The 14,542-nt window shown below is 48.2% G+C and overlaps 1 protein-coding gene across 7 annotated transcripts; it reads left to right on the forward strand.

Moving 5' to 3' along the window:
• The first annotated feature begins 570 nt into the window (after positions 1–570).
• Calhm3 (calcium homeostasis modulator 3) lies at positions 571–11,168 on the forward strand. Of its 7 annotated transcripts, none has more exons than XM_027407085.2 (5): positions 572–978; positions 4,814–5,011; positions 5,333–6,499; positions 7,312–7,567; positions 9,928–11,168. In XM_027407085.2, the coding sequence occupies exons 3-5, from the start codon at positions 6,213–6,215 to the stop codon at positions 10,408–10,410; spliced, it is 1,026 nt and encodes a 341-aa protein (XP_027262886.1). In that variant the 5' UTR covers positions 572–978; positions 4,814–5,011; positions 5,333–6,212; the 3' UTR covers positions 10,411–11,168. The 7 variants fall into 7 exon arrangements, with proteins under 7 accessions (XP_035297674.1, XP_027262886.1, XP_027262884.1 ...); XM_027407083.2 differs by having other exon boundaries at positions 6,191–6,499; XM_027407084.2 differs by having other exon boundaries at positions 572–748; positions 6,191–6,499.
• Positions 11,169–14,542: the final 3,374 nt, after the last annotated feature.

A 14,542-nucleotide genomic window follows, 5' to 3' on the forward strand; every position in this document is an offset into this window, starting at 1 on the left:
CTGTGGGTTTCAGGCCTCCTGGGCCACCAGTGAGACCCAGGCTCAGAAAAGCAAAAGTGGGGCCTGGACAGGTGATGGCTCAGCAGTTAAGAGCACTTACTGCTCTTGCAGAGGACTGGGGTTTCCCTAGTACACACACACACACACACACACACACACACACACGCACGCACGCACGCACGCACGCACGCACGCACGCACGCACACGGCAGCTAACAACTGTGATCCAAACCCTCTTCTGGCCTCTGCATATTTATGCAAATGTGCATAGGCAAAGCACTTACATCATTTTAAGATGCAAAAATGATAGAAATAGTCAATAAATGAGACCCAGGTTTTGCTGGTTAGTGTATGAGTGGTTATTAAACTTGTAGGACATATTTAAGATGGTCTGTCTTAAACTATAGGCTCAAATGACCCCTACAAAAATCCTTCTGCAGATCTGTGAGATCCCTCCCATGACTCGGCAGGCTAGGAGGGAACAATAGAAGGGAGGCATGAGCCCCCAGACAGTGAAGGAAGCACGAAGATCAGAGAGAGGCACATCCCACACAGAACCGCTGGGGAGAGAGAGGCACATCCCACACAGAACCGCTGGGGAGAGAGAGGCACATCCCACACAGAACCGCTGGGGAGATGCAAAAAAGAATAAATGACAGAGAAAGACAAAGGGAGACAGACAAAGATGGAGAGAAGCCGAAGGCAGGACCTATAGCCCATTCCTTGCTTCCTAGGACCAGACGAGAAGGTGAGTACCGGCCAAGCTTCAGGAACAGCGAGGACAAAGCCAGAGATGAACTGAAAGGGATGAGAGCATCCGGGACTTGAGAACAGACTTTCGCTTTCACTTACTCTGTGCTTAGCAGCAACACAGATGCTAACAGAAGCAAAATGCAGCCCAGGTCCTGGTGCTGGATGTATCTGGCCTGTTTGGGAGATCCACCCCCCACATCCAGGAAAGGCTGCTAACAGGCAAAGGTGAGGTGGACGTTACAAGGGCTGGATGAGAAGTAAGGCTCCACAGGTCATCACAATGGCTGGGACAGAAAGCAGAGTGTGAGCTCCCTGGGAAAGTGGATGAGACAGAGGCATGAGTGGACTCTGGAGGGGAGGGGAGCAGCACTGGCAAAGTGGTGAAAGGGAAACTTAGGAAAGTCCTAGCTCAGGGGCTAAAGGACACCTGACCTGGTCACAGTTGAGGATAGCGTGGTGGTGGAAGCAGTATTTAGGCAGTCCTGGGCCAAGTGGCAGCCAGACCTAGATGGCAACAGAATAAGATGGAGAAGCAGCTAACCCTGTCAGTCCCTCTATACACTCTGTGTGTCCCAGTTACCTTTTACTGTCAACCTAACACAGCCTGGAGTACCTGAGAATGGAGTAGCAATTGAGGGACTACCCTGTGGTGGGATATTTGTACAGAGTGGGATTTTTGTATTGCTGTGATTGGTTTAATAAAGAGCTGAACGGCCAATAGCTAGGCAGAAGGTATAGGTAGGACTTCCAGGTAGAGAGAGGAAGCAGGAGATGAATCAGGTGAAGAGGAGAAGCCAATGAGACATGGAGGGAGTCTCCAATGAGACATACAGCAGGAAAGAAAGGCAGAAGGCCACATGGTAAAACATAATAAAGCAATTTAAGTTATAAAAGCTAGTGGGACAAGCCTAAGCTAAGGCCAAGTTTTCATAATTAATAATAGGACTCCGTGTTGTTATATGGGAGTTGGCTGGTGGGACAGAGAAAGACTGCTTACATATGGCACCCAGCATGGGACTTGAACCTCCACATTGGGCTTGAGAAAGTGATCTCTCAAGTAGGCTCAGCATACAGAGGCCCTGCTATGCAGCTGAGCACTTGAGCAGTGGACACTGGCTAAAAACTCCTGCCATAGAGAGACACAACAAATTCCCAGAGCTGCAGCAGGTGGATGCGGCTCTGGGCCTGGGTACCTGCCAGCATGAAGCTAGGCTCTGACAGAACGGAGAGAGGGTAGAGCCAGCTTCCAGTGCCCATCTTTGGTGGTAGCCTAGAGGTTTAAGATTTGTCTCCTGGGAGGCTGAGGAGATGGCTCAGTGGTTAAGGGGACTAACTGCTCTTCCAGAAGACCCGGGTTTAATTCCCAGCACCCACATAGCAGCTCACAACTGTCAGTAGCTCCAGTCCCAGGGTACCTGACATCCATGCAAAAACACCAATGCACGTAAAATAAAATTTTACATAAATAAATTTTAAAAAAGATTTTTCTCCTGTGGTCAGAGAGAGAGCTGTAATACATGGCTGCAGACACACAAAAGCCAGGTCCAGACACACACACACACACACACACACACACACACACACACACACACACACCAAAACAACAACAACAACAACAACAAACCCTCCTCTCCCCCGAAAAAAACCCTAAACAGGTACAATATGCTTAAAAAGGTACTTAGGTGCTAAATAAATAAAAAGAAAGAAAGAAAGAAAGAAAGAAAGAAAGAAAGAAAGAGGTATAGACAGTCACAAAAATAGTTTGAAAACAAAGTCTTTAAAGAATAAAGTAATAAAAAAATAATCCATGTAAGGTTGAAAAATATTATAACAGAGGGAGTTTGGACCTTTTTAAGATGCTAATGAACAGAAAACAGCAGTTGGAGATGCTGGGTTATAAAAGGCACTGATGGATTAAACCAGCCTATGTACTTTAGAGCTGCCTTAGCTTCAGAATGGAAGTTGGGAAGTGTGTTATCTTGGGGAAGGGTTGTGCTTTTGTTTCCACAGGAAATGAAAAGCTATGTACGATTCTTTCAAAATTAACAAAGGTCAGATTTGACCAAGGGAGACCTCCTGAGGACCTGGGCTACAGACATGAGGGAGGAAGCCAGGAAAGACCGCAGGACAGGTGACATGCATTCTGATCCCTCTGCTTGGGAACAGCTCTGAGACTGAATGAGGCATGATAAATCTGGTTGGTTACAGAGTCCTTTTGACATATTGTTACACGCCATCCTTTTATATGGCATGGATAGAGATTTATATTACAGTTTGGTTATGCAGTCCAAATTAACAGATGCCTTTTACCTGCTCAAACATAAAACATAAAATCATCTTTGACTGACTTATGAACACCACATATTTCATATTTGTGTTAGTATATATATATATATATGTTACCTTTAAAAGTTTGTGTGTTGTCAGGGAAAAAAAAAAAAGAAAGAAAAGAACCAGACACCAGTAAAGATAAGTAGCCCAGGAAATCCACCCTCTCAGAATGGCTCTGTTGCAGTTTCCTCAAGATTCTGCATCCAGAACAGCTCCAAAGCTGCTAGCTGAGATGGTCCAGCCCCACTACCCAGCCAAGACTTAAGATAAGCTCCACACTTTCCCATCACACAGAGACTAAACAACAAAAAAAAAAATAGTACAACCAGCTCTCCCAGGACTTGACCATTATCCCAACCTTCTCAGGGTCCCCCAAAGATGCTGTAGTCCCCAGACAATGGGAAATAATTTTAAGAGGATGACACCCAAATTCTCAAAAGGTAGGGTGGTGGTTTCTGTCTGTTCAGTGGATTATGGCTGTATATCATCATTTAGGGGGGTTGATTACAAGATGCTATTAGTCATAGTCAAGGGAGGAAACTAAAGCAAAAGAGATTAGATTCTAGGCTCTCATTCTGAAAAGAGGGGGAATATAATATATCATAAGAATGATAGGATAAAAGGATAGATTATTAAATCTACTTTTAAACTAAATAAGCAATTACTAACCTCAAATATTTTACATTGGCATGGATTTTTTATATTGATACAATTTTAAGGTCATTTTTGTTATATTGTATTTATGTTTCTACTCTTGTTTAAGGTATTGTACCTATGCAGCTCACTTTAAAATGTAATATATAATTAAGAAATACAGATTAGTAGGTAATCATCTATAATAATCAAACTGGCAGTCATGTTAGGTATGTTTTCAAGGTCAAAAATATATTTTATATAGACATATGGTCTTCAAAAACTTCAGAGACCTATTGAATATGGCCTTCTGATATTTTAATAACATAAGGCTTTACATGCCAGTGAGACACATCTGCTCCTGGCAGCACCAATTTACTTCAAAAAAGGATAATGGACATAGAAGAGCCTCCATACGGAGCTTACTTTCAATATGGCAAAGCAAGAAAGTGCTCTTGCCTCAACGGCTGGCAGTATGCTGTTCAAATTAGATGAGCAGGACACAAAAGAAGGTGACTGCCAAACTTTGTCAAGACAAGGTAGAACAGTTCTTCAAAATTCCTGCTTCACAATAAAGCCTGTGTGAAATTCAAGGCTTGTAGGGTCAAAGATGGATGCCCCAATGTTACAGAGGAACCTTGAGTGATTGTCCAGGAAACCGAATGTCCCCATTGTTTCTTAGTTTTGGAAGTTGCTTGCTCTGCACTTGTTTAATCAGGTAATATTATATCCTTCTTGGGGCTTTGATGAGGTTAAAGAGTAAATAGTTATACAGTCTTCCTTGTTACCAAATTCAGAAAAAAAAATATATAAAAGATGTAAAGTTTGTAAGGTTGAGAAACATAAAAGCTTAAGTTGTTTAAGAAAAATTTTAAGGTCTGAAAAGACAGCTTTTGGTTGGTAATACAAGTTAGGATAGAATGTATATTAGGTACAAAACTTTTGACTAACCAAGACACTCTAGATAATAAAGTAATTTCCCCAAATTTGCTAAATACAAATGGACTAGACATTACAAATATAATTCTTACTTGATAATTGTTCTTATTGTATATAATTTTACTGTATTAGAGCTAAACCTTTCATTTTTCTTTAGACAAAAGGAGAGAATTTGTGAGGTATTTATACACGGTATGAAGATACAGTGCTGCCATCGGTTAAATAAAGAGTGAACAGTCAATAGCTAGGCAGGAGGCATAGGCGGAACTCCCGGGCAGAGAGAGGAAACAGGAGATGAATCAAGGCACAGAGGAGATGCCAATGAGACATGGAAGACATACAGCATGAAACAAAGGTAAAAGGCCAGGGAGTAAAATGTGGGTTAAAGGAGTTCAAGTTATAAGAGCTAGTGGGACAAGCCTAAGCTAAGGTGGAGCTTTCACAATTAATAAGTCTCTGTGTCATTCCTTTGGAGCTGGCTGGTGGGACAGAAAAAGACTCGTTACTCTGTCCAGATCAGACTGGCCTGTGAGCATGTCTGTGGGAGATTGTTTTGCTTGTTAATTGATGTAAAAGAGACCAGTCCACTGTGGATTGGGTGGGACCACTACCTAGGCAGATGGTCCTCGGTTACATAATAAAAAAAGTTAGCTAAACATAAACCTCTGTGAACTAGGAAGCACCATCCCTCCGAGGTCTCTGCTGTACTTCCTTGGCTGTGAAGTGAGTTCCTTGGTCAGAACTAATGCTGTGTGGAATAGCAAGCAGGCCTGTCTTCAAGTTCCCTCTTGAGTTCCTACTCCGACTTTCCCCTTCTTCAAGGATGGATTGTGTAACCTGTAAGCTGAAATAAACCCTGTCCTTCCCCAAGTTGCTATTCATCAGAGTGTTGTGTGGAAGCAACAGACAGCAAACGAGAACACCGTGTGGTTCATCCTGCCCTCTCCTGGAAGGCCTTTGCCTCCCACATCCCTTCTCAAAGCAAACCCCGAGATGGGCCCCATGTTCTTCCTCTTCCAGGAGGCCTTTGGAGAGGAGTTGACACCCCTCCCAGCCCCCACCCAGCCTAAATGTCACAGGAAATGTCCCTGGGATGGGCTGTTAGGTTGTGACTTCATCAGAGGCCATCGGAGCACAATTTTGCTCCATCTACGCTTTGTTTCACCACGCCCAGAGTTTGCCTGTTCCCAGGAGCCCCATCCACTGTCTGTCTGAGTATACAAACCCTGAAAACAGACACAAGGGCTGTGGAGGGAATCAGGGAGAGGCAGGCCAATTTGCCTAGAGGTGCTTTGGTCTGGCAGGACACAGATTGACTCACCCTACAGAGGAGGGAGTGGCAATCACCTGGCAAGAGGTGTCTTTAGAGAAAGCCGGCCTCTACCTTTAGTCTCCATTACGCCTTGGAGAATAGGCTTGGAGGCTGCAGGCAGCCTTTTCTTTTGTCCACTGTGGGCCTAAGAAGAAGAGAGACACACCCTCCTGTGGCCCCCAGGCCCATCACTGAGCGGCCAGGCCTGTGTCCCACCCACAGATCTACACAAGCAGCTGCAGTCATGGATAGGTTCCGAATGCTCTTCCAGAACCTTCAGTCCAGCTCGGAGTCAGTGATGAACGGCATTTGCCTTCTGCTGGCTGCCGTCACAGTCAAGATGTACTCGTCCTTCGACTTCAACTGCCCCTGCCTAGCACGCTACAATGCCCTCTATGGCCTGGGCCTGCTGCTCACACCCTCTCTGGCCCTCTTCCTCTGTGGTCTCTTGGTCAACAGACAGTCTGTGGTGATGGTGGAGGAATGGCGCCGGCCAGCAGGACACCGGAAGAAGGACCTGGGCATCATCAGGTAGGGTCCCACACACGTCTCTGCTACCCAGGGCAGTTGGCAACATCAGGCACCTCCCCCGCTCGTATCATTTTTCACCGTTCCATGGCCACTACTATAATCATAAGAACGATTCAGGGTTTCCAGGAATTATCTGGGTCCCATTTGTTCCATCAGGTGAATAGAAGGTCTTTTGTTTGTCTGGTGCATGCAGCAAGACACAATAGTTTCTTTAAAGGCTGCATTTCCTTTCCTGGATGCTTCCTGAGACAAGCATCTATCCTGTTGTCACCTCAGGGTCGCATGTGGATACGAATCAGCTGGTAAGCCTTAGCAGCTCCTAAAGCCCACTGGCTGGGGCCAAGCTCCACTCCGCTGAATGCTTTGAAAGCAAGGCATCCCTAAGTTGACGTTCCTCAGCCCTGGGTGTGCTCCTTTAGCAGACCTGCTTCCCAGAGGATGAATCTCTGACACAGACACTGAGAACTGTGGTCAAGGGCTGAAGATGTAGCTCAGTTGGCGGGGCGCTTGCCTAGAATGCACCAAGGCCTGGGCTGGATGCCAGCACTGCATCCACCAGATGGGAAGGCACACTCCTGTGACAGAGGAAGCAGAAGGCTCAGGAGCTGAAGGTGATCCTAAGCTACTGCACAGAGTTCAAGGCCAAACCGGCATCTATAAGGCCATGCTGGGAGAAGCAGGGGGTAGGGGAAGAGAATATGAGAGAGAGACCGTAACCAAGCTGTCACAGCTAGGAAGTGGCCACACTGAAAGCCGGGTTCCCACTGACTGCGTGCCGGCTGTCCTTTGAAGCCCCCTTTCTCTGCTTTTAGGTACATGTGTTCCTCCGTGCTGCAGCGAGCCCTAGCAGCACCCATGGTCTGGATCCTTCTGGCCCTCCTTGACGGGAAGTGTTTTGTGTGTGCCTTCAGCAACTCCGTTGACCCCGAGAAGTTTCTGGATTTTGCCAACATGACCCCCAGTCAGGTACAGCTCTTCCTAGCCAAGGTGCCCTGCAAGGAGGATGAGATGGTTAAAGACAGCCCCGCACGCAAGGCTGTGTCTCGATACCTGCGGTGCCTGTCACAGGTAAGTAGGGCCCTGCCCGGGCCTTGATCCCTCATAGATACTATGCTGGTTTCATGTCAGTTTGACACAGGCTAGAATCATCTGTGAGGAAGGAATCTCAATTGAGAAAATACCTTCATAAGATGTGCTATAGGTAAGTCTGAAGGGCATTTTCTTAATGACTGATGTGGAAGGGCTCAGTCCATTGTGGGTGGGGCCGCCCCTGGGCTGCTGGTCCTGGGTTCTATAAGAAAGCAGGCTGAGAAAGCCATAAGGAGCAATCCAGAAAGCATCACTCCTCCATGGCCTTTGCATCAGCTCCTGCCTCCAGGGTCCTGCCCTGTTTGAGTTCCCGTCCTGACTTGCTTAATGATGGAGTATGATGTTGAAGTATAAGCCAAATCCTTTCCTTCCCAAGTTGCTTTGGTCATGGTGTTTCACAGCAATGGTTACCCTCAGACATATATCCTGTGTTGCTTTGGGGTTAGTGCTGAGTTGGGTCTACATGACTTCCCAAGGATGTCCCTCACTTCTGGAGCCGTAACCGAGAGCAGGAGATATAGGGCATTGGGACTACTACCACTGGGTCCCAGCGAACAGTGAGTGGGTCATTGATACCAACTGTCTTAGGGTTTCTATTACTATGAAGAGACACCATGACCACGGCAACTCTTCCAAATGAACTCTTGCCGTTCAGAGGTTCAGTGCATTACAATCACGGTGGGACATGGAGGCATGCTGGCAGACGTGGTGATGGAGAAACGGCTGAGAGTCCTACATCTCGCAGGCAACAGGAAGTGGTCATCTGAGACCCTGGGTGGGATCCTAGCATATATAAGACCTCAAAGCCCTCCCCTACAGTGACACACTTCCCCCAACAAGACCACACCCACTCCAACAAAGCCACACCTCATAATAGTGCCACTTCCTGTGAGCTTCTGGGGGCCAGTTACATTCAGACTACCACACCAGCTTACCCAGAGCATGCACCAGGTGCCTACCTTCCCGAAGTCACAGGAGCTGGATGGCAGAAGAGTGCTGGTGATTTCCTGCAATACCTGCCTCCCCACAACCTAGAACATAACTAGTTGAAAATAAGATAATCACCGTTTATTGCATGCTTCCATGTCAGGCTCTGTGCTAAGTATTTTCTGTGCATCAGTTTGTCTAATTCTCAGAATAACCCTTTGGGATGAAGGCAGTTGTTAGCATCTGGTATTTCAGATGAGGCAATGGAGGCTCTGGGAATTTTTAGTTCACAAGGCCAAAGTCACATAACTTGTAACAGGCAAGGCAAGCTTCTGGATCTATGTCACTGGTCCTTCTATCTCCTTACAAAGCAGATCCTCATCAGCTGCCTGGATCATTACTGGGTAGCCTCTCCACTATCCTGGGACATCCACAGCCCCACCTCTACCGAGGCTCCCAATTCCACCACCATCACCAAAGCCTGAGCTGGCCTGTGCCCATCCTGGAGCATTTATGACCCCGTTACACATGGGATGTCTTCACAACTCCAAAAAGCCCTGTTCTCTGGAGTGAAGGGAACATTTAGGCTCAGAGGAAATGCAGGCTTGAGGTGTGGTAAGAGGACCAGAACTCAAGATGTACAGCAGTCTAGGCTCTCCCAAGATCAGCAGAAAAAACATGGAGTTTTCTTTCAGTCAGACCCGGGTTTGCATCCTACATTTTAAGTTATCCATCATGCCTGGCTTCTCAAGTTTTTTTTTTTTTCATTTTTCTGATGCTCATGCATAAAATACTCGACTTGTTTGGTGAGGGAGCCTGTGTGTGACCAAATAAGGGAACTGTGTAAAGGGCGGGATGCATCTACAAGTGCCAAGGATTTTCATGTTTGTGGGCCTGGGAAAGGCTGCGGCTCTGATAGAGGAGATGAGCCGGGCAGCTGTGGGCTCCAGCATTGGAGAATGACTTCCGGCGTCCCCCACCATTGGCCTAGGATGCTGCCCTCAGCCCCATTCCCTGCCTCACAAAATATAGCATGGTTTCGAGGATGGATGGGAAATGTATATGAGGACGGGTAAAAAGATGAAGTGGTTGATGCGCGGATGCGTGGGCCATAAACAGGAAGAAGAATATGGAGGCACGAGTGGATGGGCGGCTAGGCGGATGGCTAAGAAGGACACATGAAAGAATGGCTAGATGGGATAGTGATGGACATATAGTCAAAGGGAGGGGTGATTGGGTGATTGGGTGATTGGGTGATTGGGTGATTGGGTGGAGAGATGGTTAGATGGATGAATCCGGAGGATGAACGCGAAAATGTATAGCTGTGATGAAGGGCAGAGAGAAGGGGAGGGGCCTTGGAGCGCACACGCTAGAGCCCCACTTCATCTCACTAATGCCTTCTCGTCCTCCAGGCCATCGGCTGGAGTATTACCTTACTGCTGATAGTGGTGGCCTTCCTAGCCCGCTGCCTGAGGCCCTGCTTCGATCAGACAGTCTTCCTACAGCGCAGATACTGGAGCAATTATGTGGACTTGGAGCAGAAGCTCTTCGATGAGACGTGCTGTGAGCATGCGCGGGACTTCGCACACCGCTGTGTACTGCACTTCTTTGCGAGCATGCAAAGCGAGCTGCGCGCTCTGGGGCTACATCGCGGTGGAATCCCGGAGTCACAGGAGCTCCCAGAGCCCCCAGAGGACCTGGATGGTGGAAGCGGGAAGGCCCACCTGCGTGCGATCTCCAGCCGAGAGCAGGTGGATCACCTCCTAAGTACCTGGTACTCCAGCAAGCCGCCGCTTGACCTTGCAGCATCCCCCAAGCTCTGGAGGCCTGGCCTCAACCACCGCGCCTCTATAGCTGCTCCAGGTACCAAGCTGTGCCACCAGGTCGATGTGTAGGACCCTTGCTCGGCTCCAGCAACAGCAGCAGTTTTCCCAGGTCAAATGGCCATGTTGACATGGATCTGCAAGCCAGTCTCCCTTGTTGACCTCTTTCCCTGATAGCCCAGTGTCTGCCTAGTTTCTGGGTATGTCCTCCTCTGTGGATACCAATCCCTCTGAGCCCGATCAAGTTCAGATTCTGATTCAGCGCTCCTAGGACTGAGTCCCTGAATCCATCCATCCATCCATCCATCCATCCATCCATCCATCCATCTATCCACCCTTCCTCCTTCCTTCCTTCCTTCCTTCCATCCTTTTTTCTTTCCTCCATTCCTTCCGTCCTTCCTCTCTCTTTCCCTCCCTTTCTCACCTCTCCTTTCCTTCTATCCTTGCCCCCCCACACACACACACCTTTTGAGGAAGAGACACACTTTAGCTGTCTAGGGGAAGGCCTTGAACTCCAGGCCTGGACTGCATGAGTAGTCTCCTGCCTTGGGCTCCCTTGTTGTTAGGGTTACAGGTGTGAGCCATCTTTCCTGACTCTCATCTCTAACAAGCCCCAACACAATACTGGGTCTTCTGGTCAGTGGACCAAACTTTGAGTAGTCACAGTCTGAATAAATCTGTTGTGGATATGGCTCACAGACACTGATAACCAGTTTAAAAAAATGGTGACAATAGTGTCACATGCCTGATATTTATTCATTTGACCTTCATGTAACCTGGTGAAGAAGGTGTGATTATTAGCATCCACCTTTAAATTTAAATTACACTTATTTGTTTGTTTGCTTCTTATGTGTGTGTGCATGTGTGTGTGCCTTAGTGTGTGCGTGTGCGTGTGCGTGTGCGTGTGTGCGTGCGTGCGTGCGTGCGTGCGTGCGTGCGTGCGTGCGTGCGTGTGTGTGTGTGTGTGTGTGTGCGCGCACGCACGCGCGTAGAGATCAGAGGACAACTTGTAGGAGCCAGCTCTCTCCTTCTACCATGTCTGCCTCAGTGATCAAACTCAGGCTGTCAGGCTGGGCAACAACTGTCTTTACCTGCTGAGCCATCTCATTGCCCTTTCTCCTTTTCTAAAGAGAAAATTATTGTATTTTATGGATATGGGGAGGGGTGGGTATTTGCTTGTGTGTGCTGGTGTCCATAGAGGCCAGAGGTGTTGGATTCCCCTGGAAATGGAGTCACAGGCAGTTGTGAACTGCCCGAGCTTGGGTCCTCTGCAAGTACTGTATGGATTCTTAACCCCTGATCCATCTCTCCTGCCCCGCCCCATACCCTCTTAAAGCCTTACTCTGTAGCCTTAGCTGATCTGCAGCTTGCAGGGATCACAATGATGCCAGCATACCCAGAAACAAAGGTGTGTGTGTGTGTGTGTGTGTGTGTGTGTGTGTGTGTGTGTGTAATGGGGTCCCATGAAACTTTGCTGGCCTCCAACTTTCAGTCTAGCTGAAGGTGACCTTGAACTCCTGACTTTCCTGCCTCCACCGCTTGAGTTCTAGAATTACAAATGTGTACCATGGTGCCTGGTTTATGCAGTGCTGGGGCTGGCACTCAGATCTTGGTGCATGCTAAGCACCTAAGCTACATTATTAGATCGATGTTTGAAAAAGAAAACTGAACCCAAAAGGTATTCAAAGTTGCCGGAGGTCACCAGAGTAGGAGTTGGCACTGGCTCCCAGGACACCTGGCCCTGGGTTCTCTTCTGAGGTATGGCATCAGTTTACTTCCTGGATCTGTTTGCCTCTCAATGCCCTTGTTGGGTTTCTTGTTGCTTCCACCAGGGTTCTTGTAGTAGGTTCTAGCAAGCTCTGCTTGGTAAGTTTCTCATGAAAGCCCTACGCACTGACTCTTAATGGCCACTCCAGATGGTTTCTATCTTCCAGACTGGGGGTCGAGCTCACTTGGTGGAATGTTTGCCCAGCATGAACCAGGGTTCAATCCTTAGCACTGTATAAACTGGACACATTGAACACACTTGTATCCAGCACTCAGGAGGTGGAGGCAAGAACATCAGATGTTTGAGGTCGTCCTCAGACACAAAATGAGTTCAAGGCCAGCCTGGGCTACACAAGACCTTGCCTCAAAAATAAATAATAAGCAAACAAGTAAACAAACAAGCACATAAATTAATAAATAAATAGGGCTGGTGAAGTAGCTCTAAGAGTAAAGGCACCAGCTGCCACCCCTAAAGATCTGAATTCAGTCCCCAGGGTGCACATAATAGAAGCAGAGAAGCAACTCTTGTCAGTTGTCCTCTGACCCCCACATATACCCCAGCCAAGCAAACACCACTCTCCCAGCACACAACAAATAACTGGCTTTGTTTCTTTTTAATCTTAAAATATAAACAACGAAGCAACTTTGCTTAAAAACACTTTGTATTTTCCTGTGGAATATATATTTCTGTGAAGTCAAGAAGAGGTGACATTCATAGCCCTCAGGTCCCATCAGTTGTGTTTGTAGCTGGCCACGGCTAAGCCTGGCTCAGGTTCTTTTTGTTTTATTTTGTTTTTCGAGACAGGGTTTCTCTGTGTAGCTTTGGAGGCTGTCCTGGAACTTGCCTTGTAGACCAGGCTGCCCTCGAAAGAGATCTGCCTGCCTCTGCCTCCCGAGTGCTGGGATCAAAGGCGTGCACCACCAACGCCCATCTGGCCCAGGCCTTCTGCCCTCTAGCTGGTGGGGTTGCCTCCCTCACCTTTCTGCCACCATCTCCCCTGCTTTGCCACATGAATCAGGAGTCAGCGTCATCCCCTTCTCCGGTGGCGCCTTTCCCAGAGAGTCCTGGCAGCATCCCCAGCCAGAGGGTGACAGCCTGGTAAGGGTGTCTCCAGAACCAGGTGGAGTCTAGCTTAGGGACTGTTAGACCTGTTGGGAAAGTCACAACTTAGTCTCTGGTGGCCCAAACAGGAAGAGCTGGGGAAAGATCAAGCCCTCAGCTCCTCTGAGCCTCTTCCTGAGTCTCCCTGATGACTCACTTGTGCCCAAATGCAGAGCCGGGTGGGCGTGTGTGCGCCAGTCTCTGCTGCTTCCTCGAGCCCCCGGGCAGTGTCGGTGCCCTGGATGGTCCCCTGCAACCGGGATCCCTCCATTAAGCCATTTCTACTCCCCTGGGCTTTTGCTAAGAGAGCTGCTGAAACCAGAAAATCCCTGCAGCTCAGCCTCCCCAACTTCCTGACTGTGGTCAGGCCATGCAAATGTCTGCAGGAGCATGGGGTGCAGGACATGATTTAGGCAAATTGCTAGCAGCGACTGTGGGAGCGGGGAAAGAGGAAAGACAGCCCAGCATGTGTGTGTGTGAACCCCTACCCTGGGAAAGGAGACTGGGAAGGGGCCTCCCTGGGCTCTCTGTGGAGGCAACATGGGGACTATTGACTGTAACTGTCACTCCTTCCCTCGTACACTGTGCGTTTATAGAGGACCTCCTGCGTATAGCACCTTGACAGGAAATACAGAAGGGACGCTTTATAGGTAACCTCAAGGAGATCATGGTTTAAGGGGACAGGGATGGGGACAGAAATATTGATGACCTGAAGCATAGTAGAGGCAAGCCATGTACCTGGAAGCTTTTGGGGACAATGAAGCTCTAGACTGAGGGACAGTGGCGATATCATGTGTTTGGGTCTTATGGGATAGGACTTTTTAGACATTTGGAGAGCAAAATGAAGAGGAACAGTGAAGACAGGAGAACGGAATTGACAAAGGTCTGAGCCTGGTGCATTTTCTCATGACGCCGATACCCATGGAGTGCGGGGGGGGGGGGCAGCGGGGGAGGCAGAGAACAAGTGCAAGAGGGACACTGTCCCCTTCCTGGATATTATGGGCTGGAGTGGAAGGTAGGGACATGATGCGTGAACTCACAACCAAGCAGAGGGATGCCAGTGAAACCTGATAGAAGCAAAGGACATTGGCTAGAGCCTGGAAGTCCATCAACTAAGTGCTGGTGCCTGAGCCTGAGCCCAGTGACACCTTCTCTGGACCCTCCTGCCTTACCGTGAGAGGCATCTCTCAACCTAAGACCCCAGGTGATACAGCTACAGACCCCAAACCTCTCTGCCATCATCCACCCATACATCCTTCCAAGTGTGAGATGCCTCAAGCTACAGCTAGCACCCAAACTAAGAATGTGGAGCACAGTTAACAGGCTTACCTGGCT

The sequence above is a fragment of the Cricetulus griseus genome, chromosome 3 (assembly GCF_003668045.3).
Source record: "Cricetulus griseus strain 17A/GY chromosome 3, alternate assembly CriGri-PICRH-1.0, whole genome shotgun sequence".
Classification (NCBI taxonomy): Eukaryota; Metazoa; Chordata; class Mammalia; order Rodentia; family Cricetidae; genus Cricetulus; species Cricetulus griseus.

Bases quoted from the DNA above. Each gene is read 5' to 3' on its own strand.
- Calhm3 (XM_035441782.1), top strand. From the start codon at position 875: ATGCTAACAGAAGCAAAATGCAGCCCAGGTCCTGGTGCTGGATGTATC. The intron at 979-6,190 runs GTGAGGTGGACG...TCCCACCCACAG, and splicing joins AAGGCTGCTAACAGGCAAAG to ATCTACACAAGCAGCTGCAG. The intron at 7,568-9,927 runs GTAAGTAGGGCC...CTCGTCCTCCAG, and splicing joins ACCTGCGGTGCCTGTCACAG to GCCATCGGCTGGAGTATTAC.